The sequence below is a fragment of the Podarcis raffonei genome, chromosome 2 (assembly GCF_027172205.1).
Source record: "Podarcis raffonei isolate rPodRaf1 chromosome 2, rPodRaf1.pri, whole genome shotgun sequence".
NCBI lineage: Eukaryota > Metazoa > Chordata > Lepidosauria > Squamata > Lacertidae > Podarcis > Podarcis raffonei.
In genome coordinates, this window is record NC_070603.1 from 68267089 (window position 1) to 68287882 (window position 20794).

Sequence of the window (20794 nt, forward strand, 5' to 3'; positions counted from 1 at the left end):
CTTAAGTGCACATTCCCCGTGTGTGCAAGAAATATTTGGCAACCAGATCCTTAGGAAATACGGCTTCTGATGCAATGATGACATTGCTGTTACAGGTCACAAAAAATGAGGTACAAACAAAACAGTTTTAGAAATTCTGGGAGTCTTTTGACCAAAGGCATGTTGAGTTTCTGTTAATTGGTTCTCATGGGAAACTTACAGATTCTGGCTTCACACAATTAACTCAAGGCAGTGTCAATTTACTCTTGGCAGAAAGCCAAGGTCAGCTTGACCTAGAAACTACTTACTCTGATTGGTTAACGACCAGCACTCAACTCTGTTATCTAGGGATTGCTAGCACAGTGTGGTGTTAGGTGTGTTAGGTGTGTGTTAGGAGTAGGAGTGCTGTGTATGGTTAAGAGAGAGAGAGAGAAAGAAAGGATTTATTTTGCTTTGTTTTGTATGCAGAAACTCTGCTGGTTTTATTTTTCCTTTTAATAAATCCTGTAAATAGTTATTCTGAGTCTAGCTGACTAGTCATTTCCACCTCAACTAGCTTCTTCGCTGTGCAGGAAAACTCTGCTACGTTTGGGCTAAAGCCATTAGAGCTATGCCTGACACTTCAAAGTTCCATGAAGGCAATCATTTTAGCACAAAGACAAACAAAGGAGCCTTACTCGTTCAGCATGTAAGTCATAAAATAAAAGAGGTATTGTTGTCCCAGAAAGCAATACAAACACATTATATACGTCAAACACACTTATTATCTTTAATTGTTTAAAACCACAGAAGTGGAAAACAAGCATAGAGAAAACAGGATTTGCTTGATAGGAGAAAACAAGCCATGAATGTATGGCGTGAGCATCTTGGATTTCCATTGTTTGAGGCCATTTTCTTCTGAATACAAGTTACTGGGAAAACAGCAGGTGGGTCCAGTGTTTTTGCCCTCAGGTCCTGCTTGCAGGCATCCCATAGGTATCTGGTTGTCAGCTGTGAGAACAGGATCCTGGGACAGAAGAGACATGGGCATGATCCCACATCTTGGCCAATTTTGGAAACAAGAAGCTGGCAGGAGAAAGTCTGGACCTTGGGTCTGGAGAGTTTGGAGGGTTCCAAATCTTGGCAGAGCTATGTCCCACTTTGTCGCTCAAAGGAGCTTCCCCTGATCCTATGCATTTTTATTCGGCAGTAAGCCTTATGAATTTATTTATAATTTGGACAAGAAAGTTGGTTTCCAGGTGGAAAAATCTAAATTGGAAACAGAATTGTTAGAATCCAAAACTAAGACCTTGTCAAAAATGTATAACTTGCTGCTGAAATGGAATACTCAGGATGAGACGGTTAAATCTGTAATGATTAAATGGGCACAAGACGTTGGACATAATATTATGTTTGCTGACTGGGAACAGTTGTGGACCACCGGGATTAAATTTACGGCATGTAATGCCTTAAGAGAGAATATTATGAAAATGATATACAGGTGGTACATGACCCCAGTCAAGCTTGCAAAAATCTATCATTTGCCCGATAATAAATGTTGGAAATGTAAGGAAACTGAAGGTACATTCTTTCACCTTTGGTGGACGTGCCCTAGGATTAAGGCTTTCTGGGAAATGATATATAATGAATTGAAAAAGGTATTTAAATATACCTTCTTGAAGAAACCAGAGGCCTTTCTCCTGGGCATAGTCGGCCAAGTGGTGCCAAAGAAGGACAGAACTTTTTTTATGTATGCTACAACAGCAGCAAGAATACTCATCGCAAAGTATTGGAAGACGCAAGATCTACCCACTCTGGAAGAATGGCAGATGAAACTGATTGACTGTATGGGACTGGCAGAATTGACGAGCAGAATCCGTGACCAGGGAGAAGAGTCGGCTGAAGAAGATTGGAAAAAATTCAAGGACTATTTACAGAAATATTGTAAAATAAAAGAAAGTTAGATGGTGCTGGATTGAAATTGAGAGGTTTCTAGCTGTAATGATACATAAGAACATAGATGGGGGGGGAAAGGGTTTGAAAAATAAGGTAATGTTACAAGCTGTAATGCTTTAAATGAAGGATTTGCTGAACAAATAATCTTAATTGGGATACAAGAAGGAGAAGTATGAGGAGGTCTGAGAAATTTGCTATCTAAAAGTATGGTTTATGAATTTTATGCTTTTGTTTAATGTTTCTGTTTGTTCTGTTTTTGTTTGTTTGTTTAAAAAATTGGAAAATTTAATAAATATTCTTTAAAAAAAAGCAGTAAGCCTTATGAAGTAAGGATTCTCTTTCAAGGAAGAGCGAATAGGATTGAAGCATGACACTTTATCAGATGTTTGCACAACATGGGGGTACTTCCTGCCTTTCCCTGCCATAAGCGGATATTCTGATGAGCAGTTGAGTTGCCTTCCAGTGGAAAAGGCTGAAGGATGGACACTATTTTCTCTGCTCTGTTGAGATTTCCTTGTGGAACAATACCTGTGAAAGTGAGGAGCTCTTCTGCCTTTCTCTCTCACTAAAACAAGATGGTTGCTGCCTCTAAGAGAAGTCCTAATGAACTGGGCAACTGGGCATATGCAGAATAGGATGATGGATCTGGTAGGCCATTGGCCTGATCCAGCAGCTGCTTCTTACGTTCCCCTTGGGCAGCAGAACGGTCTCCCCTTCTCTCTCTCCTCCTCTGCATAGCCTAACCTGCCCTAGGGATTTCCCAAATCCAGCAGAGCAACATAGGTGACACAGTGAGACACCCAGGTAGGGAAAGCAAGCAGGAGAGAAATCCCATTGCATTAACATTAAGTCTTCTGCTGGCACAATGATGTAGCTGGGTACCCAATTGTATGGCATATATCAATTTATATTATGGCAATTGATTTACTATGTGTATTTTTCTCTTATAACTATGTCTGGTGTGTTTTTTAATTTGCTTCGATTAAAAATCAATAGAAAAGCAAAGAAATGTATCATGGCAAGGGGATGGGATTTAGCCTCAGTGTCTAACTAATCACCTTGCTCTCTACAGGTGTTCTTTGGGTTTTTTTAATCTGCAGAACTCAATTGCCAGAAGTCAGAAATGTAAAAGTAGAAAGGGAGAAGATTCTGCTGATTGTTTGACTCAGTTCCCTGATTGTGCGTTATTAGTAACAAACTTCAAGACTGATCTCTTGCCCAAATCATATAATAATTTTAAGAATAGATAATACACAAATAAATGTATGGAGCGTTTGATAATGTTGCTGAGCTTATTTATTGATAAACCAAATTAAGATGTTGCAAGATATTCACTGGCTCACAGAGGACAAGCAAAGAGAAGAATGGATTTTTTTTGTGGTGATGCGATGAGTGAAGCTTAAAGAGAAATGGGGCTTCTTTTGCAGGTGTTTCATAGTCTTGTGCATCTTCCTAAGTATTTCAGTTTCAGCTTTCTTCCACTTTTGCTAATGAGAAAAAAAGAAGTAAATAAATATGAGAATTCATAAGATCCAGCTTTCATTATAACTCCTGAAAGAGAAATACTATATAGGTGGGAAAGCTTAGGCCATCATTGCTATGTGTCTTGGGGATGGGAAAGGGCTGAGGAAGAATCCTGTCTGAGACCCTGGAAAACTGCATTCTGACAGCCTAGCCAATACTGAGCAAAAGGGACCAATATTCTTTTCAGGTCTACCATTTGTGGAAGATTCCCCTTTGCCCGCCTTCATTGTAAATCTGAGTCAAACTACTCCAGGGGTAAACGTTCAGACATTTACCTAGAGCAATTCCAAGATCCACATTAAGGAAACACCTAGTGTAGGCCTTTGTTACCTTCAGAATAATGTTCTTACTATCCCCTAATTCCCTGATGGCTTTTTTGTTTATTTTTCTTCTGGACGAACCCTACTACCTTTTGCGTTGAGTCTGGCCTGGTGGGATGGCGATAGAGCCCATTTGGGCATATTTCCCCTCCCCGTCCCCCTGGATCACACTTAGCAGCAGTAACAAGAGTGTCAGGAGGGTGGTGCATGTGAATAGCCCTCCCAACCCACTCCATCTTCAAATTCAGGGCTACCAACAAATTAGCTCTGCTCACCATGTTCCTTTGGGCTTCATAAGCAACACATAACTCAGGAGAGGGGTTTCCCTCCGCTTGACTTTCCCTTCTACATGGGTGCTGATTCTCTTTTTCTTTTCAGTTCTTTTATTTACATCTCACCATGCTTAGTGCAAATATAATCATGTACTTTTTAACTTCCAACAAAGATGTCTGGGGGGGGGGAGAGATTCCTGCACTCCAGGAGGTTGGACTACATGCCTCTTGGGGTTCCTTCCAACTGCATGATTCTTTGATATACTCACATATATGCATTGCAGAAGAGACACTGGTTGCCATAGGTCTTGCCATCAGAACCACAGTGGGGATTAAGCTCCCTGGTGCATACTGGTTTTGGATACCCTTTGCAATATTTCTGAAGATGAAGGACACAACACTTTTAAATGTCCTCCCAACTTAACTTTTGGACTGCAAGGCCTTTCTGAATGTGACATGATTAATAATGAGGCAAAGATGAGGAATGCAAATGACAGTACGCCAAGTATTATATTAAGGTGTACATTCAAGCACAGGAAATGCTGATTTATCATTCTGGCAAGCAGTGAATTGTGTGATAAAGTTGTTCTGTATTCATCCTAAGTTCCCACTTGGACCTTCCTTTTAGGAATTACAGGAAATGAAATAAGAAGGAAAGACTGTAAACTTTTTCAATATGCGGTTACAGCAGCAAGAACTCTACTGGCCCAGAAATGGAAACAAGAAGAAATTCCGACGTTAGAAGAATGGAGACTGAAGTTGACAGACTATTCAGAATTGGACAGATTAACTGGAAAAATTAGATACTTTAAAGACCAAAAGTTTATCGAGGATTGGGGGAAATTTGTTGAATATCTGAAAAGAATATGTGATGTGCAAACAACGCTGGCGGGGTTTCAAGAAGCACTGTAAAAGTCGAGATATATTGTTAAAAAGCAATAGAGGTGGGAGGGAAGATAAATGGCAATATAAACAGAGAAATGCGTATCTGAGATGTAAATACGGATGATTATCAGAGAAGTTGAAGGAAGTCAAAAAGGAATCAAATGTATGGAAATTTGTGCAATTTGTATTATTGTTTTGGAAAATGAATAAAAATATATTAAAAAAAAAAAGTTCCCACTTGGAGCATGTGATTCGGTGACATGGTAAGGCCCCATTGTGGGTGCTTAAACTTGTCAAATTATAGATCGTCAGTGCCAGGGATTTCCTGCAATATACCTTAATGTTTAAAATATTGCAGGGTTAGAACAGTAAAAAGTTTTTCACGCTGCAAAACAAAAATTGCAAACATGAGAAAATTAATCCTGTCAAATTGTGAGTGGGCAGCTCCAGGGGTTTCATGCTTGACACATTTAACAGTGGTTTTTGCAAATAAATACTTCTTTAAGAGAAAAACACAATGAGTGCCTAGATTCATAAGACAGTGGCTAAGTAATATGCCTGCAAGGTTGGGTGGTCTGTCTAGTAATAACAGAATAACCTCACTGGGCTACTACAGAACACAGTGGTAGTGCAACTTGTACAGCACGTTGGCAACAAATATTCACACAGGTGTTCAAAAATAATTTTACACCATTTATCAAATATGTGAGAAAGAGACAATTACTTACAAAGTGCCATGAAAACTTACAAACTACCTAAAATAAAGTGAACTTGCAATATCAGATTTTCTAGGTTCTTACAAATTCTTGACTCAGTTTTTCGTTTTTTCTTGTTTTTCAAGTAAGTTCAAGAAGATTCAAGAAAAGGGCAAGTTCAACATTGTTCCCAGTAGCTGTGAGGTGCTGATGAAGCAGCGTATAATAAAGAAGACAGGATTCCAGCGTTCTATCCCCATTTTGCCCTAGCAGTCCATGCAGTCTGGAGGCTGCTGTTTTGCCCCCGCTGGGGCCAATTTGTTGGGGTTGGCAGATAGCACACTCCCTGAGCACAGTTTTCTGGGCTTCTTCAGTTGTCTCGTGCCATGTGTCTATTAGTGCTAGCTGATAATAATCCAAACGGAATCTTATCAGAATCAACATAATACACTTCTAGGTGTTAAATTAGATACAAAGTAAATATAATTTCTCCCACTATATAGAAAGAATCAATTTTCATGCAAAAGTTCATAATTATGTACTTACATATCTCTGAAGAGACAATTTCTTGGCTTAAGCATACAAGACTGAATAGCTTAGCAAGGTAGCCCTGTTTGATTACAGATATATATATACATTCTCTCATTCTAGGTTTTTGAACAGGTGTTTTACATTAGTAGAGAGGTGAGGTGGTGGAGTAGAGGCTGGACATGATACTATTAATACTTACATCTCATACATTTCACATCCAGATACACATTTCAATACCCATTGCTGTAATTAAATGAAAACTGAAAGATCTAATTCGGAATTTAATCCTACTGGCTGTAATGTTTTAATATTCAGGGAGTGTGCTATCCACCAACCCCAATGAATTGGCCCTGTCTTCTTTATTCTACGCTGCTTCATCATGACCTCACAGCTACTGGGAACAACGCTGAACTTGTCCTTTTCTTGAATCTTCTTGAACTTATTTGAAAAACAAGAAAATACAAAAAAACAGAGTCAAGAATTTGTAAGAACCTATTAAAATCTGATATTGCAAGTTACTTTATTTTAGGTAGTTTGTAAGTTTTCATGGCACTTTATAAGTAATTGTCTCTTTCTCACATATTTGATAAATGGTGTAAAATTATTTTTGAACAACTGTGTGAATATTTGTCGCCAACGTGCTGTACAAGTTGCACTATTTTATTAATGACACAGGTTGCATTTTTCTAGTAGTATGACAAAACACAAGCTGAGACTTTCTTACAAATTGTGGGTAGCAACTGGAACTAATAATAATACCACCGACTTTTTTTTTAAAAGGGATGGGACTAGAGATGTGAAACCATATGAAAAACCCAACTTTCTCTCTCTCTCTCTCTCCCTCTCTCTCTCTCTCTCTCTCTCTCTCACACACACACACACACACACAGAGAGAGAGAGAGAGAGAGAGAATAATTAAAAATTCCACAAGAAATATAAATTCACATATCTTCACTCCATGCTACTTCCATGTTCTATCATAAGAATAAATGATTTCCCACTTACCTCTTCAAATGATGCTTTAACAACAACATCTAGATGCAAAACACAGAAAATGTGAAAATTATTTCGCAAATCCATATGCTGCATAATAGTCCATTTGATAACATTTATTTCTAGGAACTGAAAAGTGAGGTGCATTGTATCCTTTGTTATCCTAAAAGTGCATCTATAATGTGCTATGGTAATATGCAATTTCCTTTAAATGGGACAGAAGAGACATGGGCATGATCCACCAGCGCTATTTTTATGTTCTTCTGATGCTCAGAGTATTCACCCAAGGTCACCTTCCCCATTTTTCTGATTCTCTTTGAAGTAGCATATTGCCATAGATTTAAAGGGGGACACCCCCCAAAAAACCCTAGAAATGAATATATGCTAGGATTTTGATTAATTGGGATATGGATTAAAATACATGCTGCAGGGCTGTGCCAGACAGAGAATTCCTGGACTGTCTTATCCAAACCAGCCTGGTTGGCTTAGCAGAGAGCAAACCTGTTAACATGAGAAAAGGTATTGATGGGCCAACAAGGAGGAATCCACGATGGGGATGTTAACAAGGTGATGGAGTGTATGTTTAAGGTGACAGGAAAAGGGAGTCTGGAAGCAAAGGATGCTGGGAAGAAGAAGCAGGAGGAAGAGCTGGAATCCATCTTGGGAAGGCTGTCTAAAGGCTGTCTGAAGGCTGCCTTTGCTGCTGTAGGGTACAAGTGCCTCTTGAAATGGCCACAATTGTAAGATCTGGACTCCCTCCATGCAGATTGAAGGTGTATATAGCTTAAGAAATTTGTTTCTTAAAGCCACAACAGTCTCCGTTGCATCCTCAATTCTCCAAAGAAACACATACCCTGTGTGGGCGCCTGGGACACCATGGCCTGTTGCCACCACTTGGCAGAGAAAGGGGCAGGCACTCGACTTTGGTAACAATATTCATTCTATTGAGATCATAGTGGTTTGGAAAGATCTTGATACTGCCATAAGCGGATATTCTGATGAGCAGTTGAGTTGCCTTCCAGTGGCAAAGGCTGATGGGCAGACACTGTTTTCTCTGCTCTGTTGAGATTTCCTTGTGGAACAATACCTGTGAATGTGAGGAGCTCTTCTGCTTTTCTCTCTCACTAAAACAAGATGGCTGCTGCCTCTCAGAGATATCCTGAATGAACTTGGCAACTGGGCATATGCAGAACAGGATGATGGATCAGGTGGGCCATTGGCCTGATCCAGCAGCTGCTTCTTATGTTCCCCTTGTGCAGCAGAATGCTCTCCCCTTCTCTCTCCTCCTCCTCCTCCTCTGCATAGCCTAACCTGCCCTAGGGATTTCCCAAATCCAGCAGAGTGACATAGGTGACACAGTGAGACACCCAGGTGGGGAAAACAAGGAGGAGAGAAATCCCATTGCATTAACCTTAATTCTTGCGCTGGCACAATGATGTAGCTGGGTACCCACTTGAATGGCCTATATCAATTCATATGATGGCAACTGAATTTTCAATGTGTACTTTTCTCTTATTTCTCTGTTTGTTTTTTATTTTATTCTATTAAAAATCAATAGAAAAGAAAAGAAAGGTATTATGACAGGGGGGTGGGTCCTAGTCTCAGTGTCTAACTAATCACCTGGCTGTGTACAGGTGTTTTTTTGGGGGGTTTTTTAATCTGCAGAACTCAATTGCCAGAACTCAGAAATGTCATAGTCGAAAGGGAGAAGATTCTGCTGATTGTTTGACTCAGTTCCCTAATTGTGCGTTATTAGACCGATCTCTTGCCCAAATCATATAATATTTTTAAGAATAGATAATACACAAATAAATGTATGGAGAGTTTGATAATGTTGCTGAGCTTATTTATTGATAAACCGAATCAAGATGTTGCAAGATATTCACTGGTTCACAGAGGATAAGCTAAGAGAAGAATGGATTTTTTTTTGTGGTGATGCGATGAGTGAAGCTTAAAGAGAAATGGGTCTTCTTTTGTAGATGTTTCATAGTCTTGTGCATCTTAAGCTGCCATGCATTTGCTGAAGTATTGCAGTTTCAGCTTTCTTCCACTTTTGCTGATGAGGAGAAAAAGAAGTAAATAAGTATGAGAATTCGTAAGGTGCAACTTTCATTATAACTCCTTAAAGAGAAATACTATATAGGTGGGTAAGCTCATGCCATAATTGCTATGTGTCTTGCGGACGGGAAAGGGCTGAGGAAGAATCCTGTCAGAGACCCTGGAAAACTACTTCCCGTCAGCCTAGCCAATATTGAGCAAGAGGGACTAATGCACTTTTCAGGTCTACCATTTATGGAAGATTCCCCTTCTCCCGCCTTCATCGTACATCTGTGTCAAACCTCTCTAGCAGCAAATGTTCAGACTTTTACCTAGTGCAATTTCAAGATCCACATTAAGGAAACACCTAGTGTAGGCCTTTGTTACCTTCAGAATAATGTTCTTATTACCCAATGATGAGGATTTTTGTTATTTTTCTTCTGGGCCAACCCTACTACCTTTTGCGTGTTGTCTGTCCATGTGGGATGGCGATAGTGTTGGGATGCTCCTAAGGAATCGGGGGCAATTGGCAAGCACCCAGCTGGCCTTAGCCCACGGGCCAACATGCCGGTCGAACTCCAGTCCTTTGTGCAGCATGAATCTGTGACCCAGAGCTTCAGAAGTTCAGAAGCTGGGCAGGCAACTCAGCAGAGTAAACGCACAACAGAAGCGGGAGGGAGAGGCTTTGTAAAGCTTATTTACAAGCAGTTTATTAAGCATACATCAGGACAAAAGGAAAAACATGTCTTCTCCCCTTCATGTCCAAAAGCAAGCAGCTTAAGCGATAGCTACACACAAACGGAAGTTCGCAGCAAGCTGTGCTGGAGTGTAAACAGGCATGTGACACACAACAGTCATACCTGTTCCTCTTAAGATGGAATGGAATATTCTAACAGATGGAGCCCATTTGGGCCTATTTCCCCTCCCCATCCCCCTGGATCGCTCTTAGCAGCAGCAACAAGAGTGTCAGGAGGGTGGTGCATGTGAATAGCCCTCCCAAGCCACTCCATCTTCAAATTCAGGGCTACCTACAGATTAGCTCTGCTCACCATGTTCCTTTGGGCCTCATAAACAAGACAAAACTCAGGGCCATGGGCTAGAACCCCACATTGTGCAAAATGATTCCAGCACTGCCCGGGGGGTGTCCCCCCCGCTTGATTTTCCCTTCTACATGGGTGCTGATTCTCAATTTCTTTTTATTTCATTTATTTACATCTCACCATGCTTAGTGAAAATATAATCATGTACTTTTTAACTTCCAACAAAGATGTCTGAGAGGAAAAAAAAGATTCCTGCACTCCAGGAGGTTGGACTACATGACTCTCGGGGTCCCTTCCAACTGCATTATTCTATGATATACTCACAAATATGCATTGCAGAAGTCACACTGGTTGCCATAGGTCTCGCCATCAGAACCGCAGTGGGGACGTTTCTCGAAGATGCATGCTGGGTTTGGATGCCCTTTGCAATATTCCTGAAGATGAAGGATACAACACTTTTAGAGGTCCTCCCCACTTAACCTTTGGACTGCAAGGCCTTTCTGATTATGACATGCCTAATAATGAGGCACAAATGAGGAATACACCAAGTGTTATATTCAGTTATGCATTCAAGCACAGGAAATGCTGATTCATCGTCCTGGCAAGCAGGGAATTGTGTGATAATGTTGTTCTCTATTCATCCCAAGTTCCCTCTTGGGGCATGTGATTCGGTGACATGGTAAGGCCCCATTGTGGATGCTTCAACTTGTCAAATTATAGATTGTCGGTGCCAGGGATTTCATGCAAGACACCTTTAAAGTTTAAAATATTGCAGGGTTAGAACAGGTACAAAGTTTTTCACACTGCCAAACAAAATTTGCAGACATGGTAGTCCCTTCAGGGAAGATTACCGTATTTTTCGTCCCATAGGACGCACCTATTTTTTTTGGGGGGGGAATAAAGGGGAAAAAATTTCCCTTTATTTTCCCCCCAAAACCAGGTCGGGGAATCCAAACCAGGTCGGGGAACAGCGGGATGGCGGTGCTGTGCCTCCCCGCTGTCCCCCGAGCTTGTGGGGCTGCCTGATGTCTGCCCGAAGTGCAGGGCGCTCTGCTTCAGCGCTCCCCGCGCTCCATGCAGCAGGCTGCTATCTGCAGCCTAGGGAGCCCTGCGGGAACTCCAAGCTTCAGCGAAACCCTGCATTCGCCCCATAGGACGCACACAGATTTCCCCTTCATTTTTGGAGGGGAAAAATTGCGTCCTATAGGGCGAAAAATACGGTAATCCTGCCAGATTGTGAGTGGGCAGCTCCAGGGGTTTCATGCTAGACACATTTAACAGTTGTTTTTTGCAAATAAATACTTTTAAAAAACACACAGTGAGTGTCTAGTAATAACAGAATAACCCCAGTAGGCTACTACAGAACACAAGCTGAGACTTTCTTACAAATTGTGGGTAGCAACTGGAACTAATAATAATAATTCCACCGCCTTTTTTTTAAAAAAGGGATGGGACTAGAGATGTGAAATCATGGGGAAAATCCAGCACTTGTATGTTATATTTGTGTTGATGTGTTTTTGTTGCCTGTATTATAAATTCTATTTTAAAAATTGACACATACACACACACACACACACACAGAGAATAATTTAAAATTCCACAAGAAATATAAATTCACTTATCTTAACTCCATGCTACTTCCATGTTCTATCATAATAAATGATTTCCCACTTACCGCTTCCCATGTTGCTTTCACAACAACATCTAGATGCAAAACACAGAAAATGTGAAAATTATTTCGCAAATCCATATGCTGCATAATAGTCCATTTGATAACATTTATTTCTAGTAACCGAAAAGTGGGATGCATTGTATCTTGTACATCCTATGTTATCCTAAAAGTGCCTTGGCAATATACAATTTCCTTTATATGTCACTGAGAATGGATAGGAAGACAATCAAATCAATGGGAAATGGTTCAGTCTGTTAACTATAATAATTACAAATAACTGTATATACTGGTTTAGTCCATATCTAACTGGGACCCAGTTCTGTTGATTTCCCTTGAATGCCTGGCTGTGGTGCTTTGCATGTTTAGAATCATGGCTAGGTCCACTTTTTATGTCATAAGAGCCACATGGAGACCATGAAGAAAGGAGGGTACATGGTAGCTTCAGGGGGCATTAATATTTCAAGCCTCCGTTTACAAAAAGGCTCCTATTGTGTGAAATGTGGTGGGCGCTGTGTGCAATGTAGAGCCCTGATGTACAGCATCTTTATTTGATAGAGTAAATCTCACATAGGAAGACATTCATTCTGGCTCTTCCTGCCATGTATAATTTCATATAGGAGGAACCTTGAGAACAGACATGTTTCAGTGTTCAAAAGAATGAGAGAATGGTACAAGTGTGTGTGTGTTTTGGGGGGGATGTGTGTCCCTGTCCTTCGTGTCCCTATGTTTGACCACAATGTCTCCTCCTTCCTTTCGCTTTCAGACAGCGAACACCATGGTTTGCAAGGAGATTTTAACTGGATTTAGCCACCACAGGTGGAGCCTTCCTACACGCATGAATAGTCCATGGATTGTATGGTCCCTACACCTCTCCGAGAAAGAGAAATTTTGCAATCTGAAATATGACTCACCTGAGTACAAAAAGAAGACCATCAGAGTGAGGAGGAAAAAGCTGCCTGGCTTCATGATGATGCTGGTGAGTTTAGTTCTGTCTGCCGCTTAGTGTTTTTCAAGCAGTAGATGCTTCTCAGATTTCTCTGGCTGCAGTGAAGTCTGGACTCCTGCCCTAAATATATAGACGTCATTGTGGCACCAATGATGAAATCTCCCAGTCTCAAGAAATATTTACATGTGGAAATAGGACATTACAGAGGGCAGCAATGTAATATACCATGCATAACAGTTCCCTTCCTCTGCAGAAACTAGGGACATGCAAGAGATATGTGGTAACCAGTAGCTTAGGAAGTTGCATGCAAAGTAGCTTGTCTTGACAATAAGCCAAAACAAGGCTGAAATAAAGACTCCGGTGATAAATTGCATGTCATATAGTATTTGCCAAAAAATAATTTATTACATGTACTGATTTCAGATATAAATATTACGGGGGTGGGGAGTTTAGAGGTAGCTATCAGGAAAACCCATGGAAAGAGCCTTACTGGTTCAACATGTAAGCTATAAAATAAAAGGTATTGTAAAGGTTGTCCAAGAAAGCAATACAAATACGTTATATACATCAAACGCACCTATTATCTTTAATTATTTGAAAACCACAGAAGTGTTGCTACCACTTGGCAGAGAAAGGGGCAGGCACTTGACTTTGGTAACAATATTCATTCTATTGAGATCATAGTGGTTTGGAAAGATCTTGATACTTCTAAAAAGAAGGATGATGCAACCATCATTCAGCAAAACTATAGAACTGAGGAGTCGCACCTACAATTGTGAGGCCTTAATTCTGTCTCATCTCCTTCCTAACCACCGCAGCATCTCTCTCCAACCCTTATGCCTTTGCTTATTAGCCACCCATGTATAGTCCACACCAACATCCCCTCTCCATTCACCAGACCAGCAGTTCTCTGCCCAATATCCCTTATATGTTTGTATGTGTTTTACATGATACATCTTGGCCAATATTGGAAACAAGAATCTCGCAGGAGAAAGTCTGGACCTTGGGTTCAGAGAGTATTGAGGGTTCCAAATCTTGGCAGAGCTATGTCCCACTTTTTCCCTCAGAGGCACTTCTCCTGATCCTAAGCATTAAGCCTTATGAAGTAAGGATTCTCTTTCAAGGAAGAGCGAATAGGATTGAAGCCTGACACTTTATCAGACGTTTGCACAACACGAGGGTACTTCCTGCCTTTCCCTGCCATAAGCAGATATTCTGATGAGCAGTTGAGTTGCCTTCCAGTGGCAAAGGCTGAAGGGCGGACACTATTTTCTCTGCTCTGTTGAGATTTCCTTGTGGAACAATACCTGTGAAAGTAAGGAGCTCTTCTGCTTTTCTCTCTCACTAAAACAAGATTGCTGCTGCCTCTCAGAGAAGTCCTGAACGAACTGAGCAACTGGGCATATGCAGAACAGGATGATGGATCTGGTGGGCCATTGGCCTGATCCAGCAGCTGCTTCTTACATTCCCCTTGTGCAGCAGAACGGTCTCCCCTTCTCTCTCCTCCTCATCCTCCTCTGCATAGCCTAACCTGCCCTAGGGATTTCCCAAATCCACCAGAGCAACATAGGCAACACAGTATGAATCCCAGGTGGGGAAAGCAAGGAGGAGAGAAATCCCATTGCATTAACATTAATTCTTCTGCTGGCACATTGTTGTAGCTGGGTACCCACTTGAATGGCATACATCAATTCATATGGTGGCAACTGAATTTTCAAAGTTTACTTTTCTCTTATTTCTCTGTCTCTTTTTTATTTTCTTCTACTAAAAATCAATAGAAAAGAAAAGAAAGGTATTATGACAAGGTGGTGGGTCCTAGTCTCAGAGTCTAACTAATCACCTGGCTGTGTACATGTGTTTTTTGGGGGGTTTTTTAATCTGCAGAACTCAATTGCCAGAACTCAGAAATGTCATACTCGAAAGGGAGAAGATTCTGCTGATTGTTTGACTCAGTTCCCTGATTGTGCGTTATTAGTAACAAACTTCAAGACTGATCTCTTGCCCAAATCATATAATATTTTTAAGAATAGATAATACACAAATAAATGTATGGAGAGTTTGATAAAGTTGCTGAGCTTATTTATTGATAAACCGAATTAAGATGTTGCAAGATATTCACAGGCTCACAGAGGATAAGCAAAGAGAAGAATGGATTTTTTGGTGGTGATGCAATGAGAAAAGGGATTTCTTTTGTAGATGTTTCATAGTCATATGCAGTTTCCTAAGTATTTCAGTTTCAGCTTTCTTCCACTTTTGCTGATGAGGAACAAAAGAAGTAAATCCTTAAATATAAATACTATATAGGTGGGGAAGCTTATGCCATCATTGCTATGTGTCCTGTGGCAGGCAAGGGCTGAGGAAGAATCCTGTCTGAGACCCTGGAAAACTCCTTCCTGTCAACCTAGCCAATATTGAGCAAGAGGGACCAATATTCTTTTCAGGTCTACCATTTATGGAAAATCCCGCTTCGCCCACCTTCATTGTACATCTGAGTCAAACTACTCCAGGGGTAAATGTTCAGACATTTACCTAGAGTAATTCCAAGATCCACATTAAGGAAACACCTAGTGTAGGCCTTTGTAATGCTGGCCTTCATTATAATGTTCTTACTATCCCCTAGTTCCCTGATGGCTTTTTTGGTTATTTTTCTTCTGGGCCAACCCTACTACCTTTTGCGTTGTGTCTGGCCTGGTGGGATGGCGATAGAGCCCATTTGGGCATATTTCCCCTCCCCGTCCCCCTGGATCACTCTTAGCAGCAGTAACAAGAGTGTCAGGAGGGTGGTGCATGTGAATAGCCCTCCCAACCCACTCCATCTTCAAATTCAGGGCTACCAACAAATTAGCTCTGCTCACATGTTCCTTTGGGCTTCATAAGCAACACATAACTCAGGAGAGGGGTTTCCCTCCGCTTGACTTTCCCTTCTACATGGGTGTTGGTTCTCTTTTTATTTCCATTCTTTTATTTACATCTCACCATGCTTAGTGAAAATATAATCATGTACTTTTTAACTTCCAACAAAGATGTCGGGCGGGGGGGAGATTCCTGCACTCCAGGAGGTTGGACTACATGCCTCTCGGGGTTCCTTCCAACTGCATGATTCTTTGATATACTCACATATATGCATTGCAGAAGAGACACTGGTTGCCATAGGTCTTGCCATCAGAACCACAGTGGGGATTAAGCTCCCTGGTGCATACTGGTTTTGGATACCCTTCGCAATATTTCTGAGGATGAAGGACACAACACTTTTAATGGTCCTCCCAACTTAACTTTTGGACTGCAAGGGCTTTCTGAATATGACATGATTAAGAATGAGGCAAAGATGAGGCTTGCAAATGACAGTACGCCAAGTGTTATATTAAGGTTATATTATGCATTCAAGCACAGAAAATGCTGATTTATCATTCTGGCAAGCAGTGAATTGTGTGATAAAGTTGTTCTGTATTCATCCTAAGTTCCCACTTGGAGCATGTGATTCGGTGACATGGTAAGGCCCCATTGTGGGGGCTGAAACCTGCCAAATTATAGATCGTCAGTACCAGGGATTTCATGCAAGACACCTTAAAGTTTAAAATATTGCAGCGTTAGAACAGGTACAAAGTTTTTCACGCTGCAAAACAAAAATTGCAAACATGAGAAAATTAATCCTGTCAAATTGCGAGTGGGCAGCTCCAGGGGTTTCATGCTTGACACATTTAAGAGTGGTTTTTGCAAATAAATACTTCTTTAAGAGAAAAACACAGTGAGTGCCTGAATTCATAAGACAGTGGCTAAATAATATGCCTGCAAGGTTGGGTGGTCTGTCTAGTAATAACAGAATAACCCCACTAGGCTACTACAAAACACAGTGGTAGTGCAACTCGTACAGCACGTTGGCGACAAATATTCACACAGGGGTTCAAATATAATTTTACACCATTTATCAAATATGTGAGAAAGAGACAATTACTTACAAAGTGCCATGAAAACTTACAAACTACCTAAAATAAAGTGAACTTGCAGTATCAGATTTTCTAGGTTCTTACAAATTCTTGACTCAGTTTTTCATTTTTTCTTGTTTTTTAAATAAGTTCAAGAAGATTATAGAAAAGGGTAAGTTCAACGTTGTTCCCAGTAGCTGTGAGGTGCTGATGAAGCAGCATATAATAAAGAAAACAGGGTGCCAGCATTCTATCCCCGTTTTGCCCTAGCAGTCCATGCAGTTGAGAGGCTGCTGTTTTGCCCCCGCTGGGGCCAATTTGTTGGGGTTGGCAGATAGCACACTCCCTGAGCACAGTTTTCTGGGCTTCTTCAGTTGTCTCGTGCCATGTGTCTATTAGTGCTAACTGATAATAATCCAAACGGAATGTTATCAGAATCAACATAATACACTTCTAGGTGTTCAATTAAATACAAAGTAAATAAAATAAGTTAATATAATTATATGAAAGAAAATAGAGAAAGATGGAAAGGAATTGCTGAAATAATTAATAGAAGTGCCAGAACTCAGAAATGTCATAGTCGAAAGGGAAAAGATTCTGCTGATTGTTTGACTCAGTTCCCTGATTGTGCGTTATTAGTAACAAACTTCAAGACCGATCTCTTGCCCAAATCATATAATAATTTTAAGAATAGATATTACAGAAATAAATGTATGGGGAGTTTGATAATGTTGCTGAGCTTATTTATTGATAAACCGAATTATTCACTGGCTCACAGAGGATAAGCAAAGAGAAGAATGGATTTTTTGGTGGTGATGCAATGATAAAATGGATTTCTTTTGTAGATGTTTCATAGTCATATGCAGTTTCCTAAGTTTTCCAGTTTCAGCTTTCTTCCACTTTCGCTGATGAGGAAATCCTGCCAAATTGCGAGTGGGTAGCTCCAGGGGTTTCATGCTTGACACATTTAACAGTGGTTTTTGCAAAATAATACTTCTTTAAGAGAAATATAAAATTCACTTATCTTAACTCCATGCTACTTCCATGTTCTATCATAATAATAAATGATTTCCCACTTACCTTTTCAAAAGATGCTTTAACAACAACATCTAGATGCAAAACACAGAAAATGTGAAAATTATTTTGCAAATCCATATGCTGCATAATAGTCCATTTGATAACATTTATTTCTAGGAACTGAAAAGTGAGGTGCATTGTATCTTGTACATCCTATGTTATCCTAAAAAGTGCCTTGGCAATATGCAATTTCCTTCAAATGCCACTGAGCATGGATAGGAAGACAATCAAATCAATGGGAAATGGTTCAGTCTGTTAACTATAATAATTACAAATAACTGGGACCATACAATCCATGGACTATTCATGCCTTCAAATGAGTGTAGGAAGGCTCCACCTGTGTTTTGGGGGGATGTGTGTCCCTGCCCCCAGGGTCCCTATGCTTAACAACAATGTCCCCTCCTTCCGTAAGGTTTAAACCAGCAAACACAATAGTTTGCAAGGAGATTTTAACTGGATTTAGTCAACACAGGTGGAGCCTCCCTACACTCATCTGAAGACATGAATAGTCCATGGATTCTTTGGTCCCTACACCTCTCCGAGAAAGAGAAATTTTGCAATCTGAAATATTACTCACCTGAGTACAAAAAGAAGACCATCAGAGTGAGGAGGAGAAAGCTGCTTGGCTTCATGATTTTGCTGGTGGGTTTGGATCTGTTGGCCTCTTAGTGCTTTTCCAAGCAGTAGACGCTTTTCAGATTCCACTGGTTACGGATGAGGTCTCGTATCTCTTCCATGTATTTATGGAAGTTTCTGCAGCCTTGATGATGAAATCTCCCAATTTTTGAGAAATATTTACACATGAAAATGTGATTACAGAGGACTGCAATGTCTTGTACCAATTTTAATGGTTTCCCTTTCAATGCACATTCCACGTGCATGCAATAAACATTTGGCAACCGGTTCCTTAAGAAATACAGCCTTCTGGTGTGATGATGACATTGCTGTTGCAGGTCACAAGAAATGAGGTACAAACAAAACAGTTTTAGAAATGTTGGGATTCTTTTGATCATAGGCAATTGTTTTAGTATAAAAAAAAACAAAGGAGCCTTACTCCTTCAGCATGTAAGCCATAAAATAAAAGAGGTATTGTTGTCCCAGAAAGCAATACAAACACGTTATATACGTCAAACACTTATTATTTTTAATTGATTAAAACCACAGAAGTGGAAAACAAGCACAGAGAAAACAAGATTTGCTTGATAGGAGAAAACAAGCTATGAATGTATGGCGTGAGCATCTTGGATTTCCATTGTTTGAGGCCATTTTCTTCTGAATACAAGTTACTGGGAAAACAGCAGGTGGGTCCAGTGTTTTTGCCCTCAGGTCCTGCTTGCAGACATCCCATAGGCATCTGGTTGTCAGCTGTGAGAACAGGATCCTGGGACAGATGAGACATGGGCACGATCCACCAGCGCTATTCTTATGTTCTGATTAAACCACACTTCCGATGCTCAGAGTATTGCCCCAACAATATCTCCCCCATTTTTCCTTGGAGATTCTCCTTGAAGTGGCATATTCATTCTATTGAGATTGCAGTGGCAAGGCAAATCCTTGATACTTTTAAGGACAGACTTCACATTTCTCGGCTGTCTCACAATTGTAAATGGGACTCAACAGTTCGATGATTTTGGAGAGTGCTGGTTGCATTGCCCTTCTTTTTAAAAGTGTCAGGTATTTTGTCTGATCTTTGCATCAGAACATAATAATGCTTACTTCAGGTAAGTTCCAGTGGCTGCAGTGGCAGGAGGGCAGCCCCACAGCTCTGGCCCACCCAGTGTGCCACTTCTGGATGCTGGCAGTGGGTCCAGCAGATATGGAGCTGTATTTACTTCAGCAGCAATGAAATGATATCACCCTTCTCTAGAAACCCACGTGATACATTGCAATAAAGTTAACTGAGAATGTTACTGTCTTTTAACTCATTTTTATTGATTCACTTTGAAAATATCTGTTATCTTTGCTATGACTTATGTTTGAGACAATAAGCTGTTCCATGTACTATTTGCTAACTGGCTGGTTGCCAAATGTTTCTTGAATTGTGCACTAAAAGGAAACTGTTGAAATTGGTACAGGACACTGCAGTTCTCTGTAATATTCCATTTCCATATGCAAATATTTCTTGAAACTGGGAGAGTTCATCATCAAGGCCACAAAGACTTCCTTATATGCATGGGAGAGAGGTTAGATCTAACTGCTTGGAAGAGCACTAAGAGGCTGACAAATCCACCATTACAATCATGAAGTTGCCTGGATTTGCTTGTCTGGCAGTGGTGGGGCAAGCGAGGTGCCTGTAGGGGGTGCTGTCTGTTTCATTTCTCCAATCTGGGTGTGCTGACTCTGGGGGTTAGGCGATCTTGTAGGTAAACTGGTCCCAAGTTGTTAAGGTCTTTATATGCTAATGGGAACATCTTGAACTCTGCCTGGTTCCTCATCCAGGATAGGCAATTGACCAATTTCTTGGACACAGGGACTACTTACCCACAGTGCATCCATCTTGCTAGGTTTCAAGCTCAGCTTGATTTTATTCATCCATTTCACCACTGCTTCCAGGCAATGGCCCAGGTACTGTACAGCCTCTCTGGATTCAGATGTTGTGGCAAAGTAGAACTAAGTGTCGTCAGCATACTGATGGCACCTCACTCCGAAACTCCTATTGACCTCTCCCAATGGAATCATGTAGATATTAAATAGCATTGGAAATAAGCACTCCATAATGTAGCCACAAGATGGCCCCCCAAACAGTGTCCCAAAGCTATTCTCAGGACTTGGTCCTGAAGATAGGATCAGGACCACTGTAATACAGTGCCCCCAATTCCCATTGCCTGGAGCAGAGGCAGACTTAGAGGAGCGTGACCAGTTTGGTCGCACTGGGCAGGGAGTCTCTGGGGTGCCTCAGGAGTCGTTGCAACTGGGATATAGAATGGAAGGTGACAGGTAGGCGGGGGCCTCAAAATTTGGGACT

At 40.8% G+C, this 20794-nt stretch overlaps 1 protein-coding gene across 3 annotated transcripts; it reads right to left on the minus strand.

Moving 5' to 3' along the window:
• Positions 1-8964: 8964 nt before the first annotated feature.
• LOC128408028 (ovomucoid-like) lies at positions 8965-18527 on the minus strand. Of its 3 annotated transcripts, none has more exons than XM_053377148.1 (4): positions 18407-18527; positions 11887-11915; positions 10536-10645; positions 8965-9190 (listed from the first exon to the last, which is right to left on the minus strand). In XM_053377148.1, the coding sequence occupies exons 1-4, from the start codon at positions 18459-18461 to the stop codon at positions 9136-9138; spliced, it is 249 nt and encodes an 82-aa protein (XP_053233123.1). In that variant the 5' UTR covers positions 18462-18527; the 3' UTR covers positions 8965-9135. The 3 variants fall into 3 exon arrangements, with proteins under 3 accessions (XP_053233123.1, XP_053233122.1, XP_053233120.1); XM_053377147.1 differs by lacking the exon at positions 11887-11915 and adding an exon at positions 17833-17861; XM_053377145.1 differs by lacking the exon at positions 18407-18527 and adding an exon at positions 12795-12915.
• Between the last annotated feature and the right edge of the window lie 2267 nt (positions 18528-20794).

Excerpts from the sequence above, each read along its gene's own strand:
- LOC128408028 (XM_053377148.1), bottom strand. The coding sequence starts at position 18,461 with ATGAAGCCAAGCAGCTTTCTCCTCCTCACTCTGATGGTCTTCTTTTTG. Across the intron at positions 11,916-18,406 it reads GGTCTTCTTTTTGTACTCAG|ATGTTGTTGTGAAAGCAACA; the intron begins GTGAGTAATATT and ends TTTTGCATCTAG. Across the intron at positions 9,191-10,535 it reads GACTTCTGCAATGCATATTT|CAAAAGTGGAAGAAAGCTGA; the intron begins GTGAGTATATCA and ends TCTCCTCATCAG.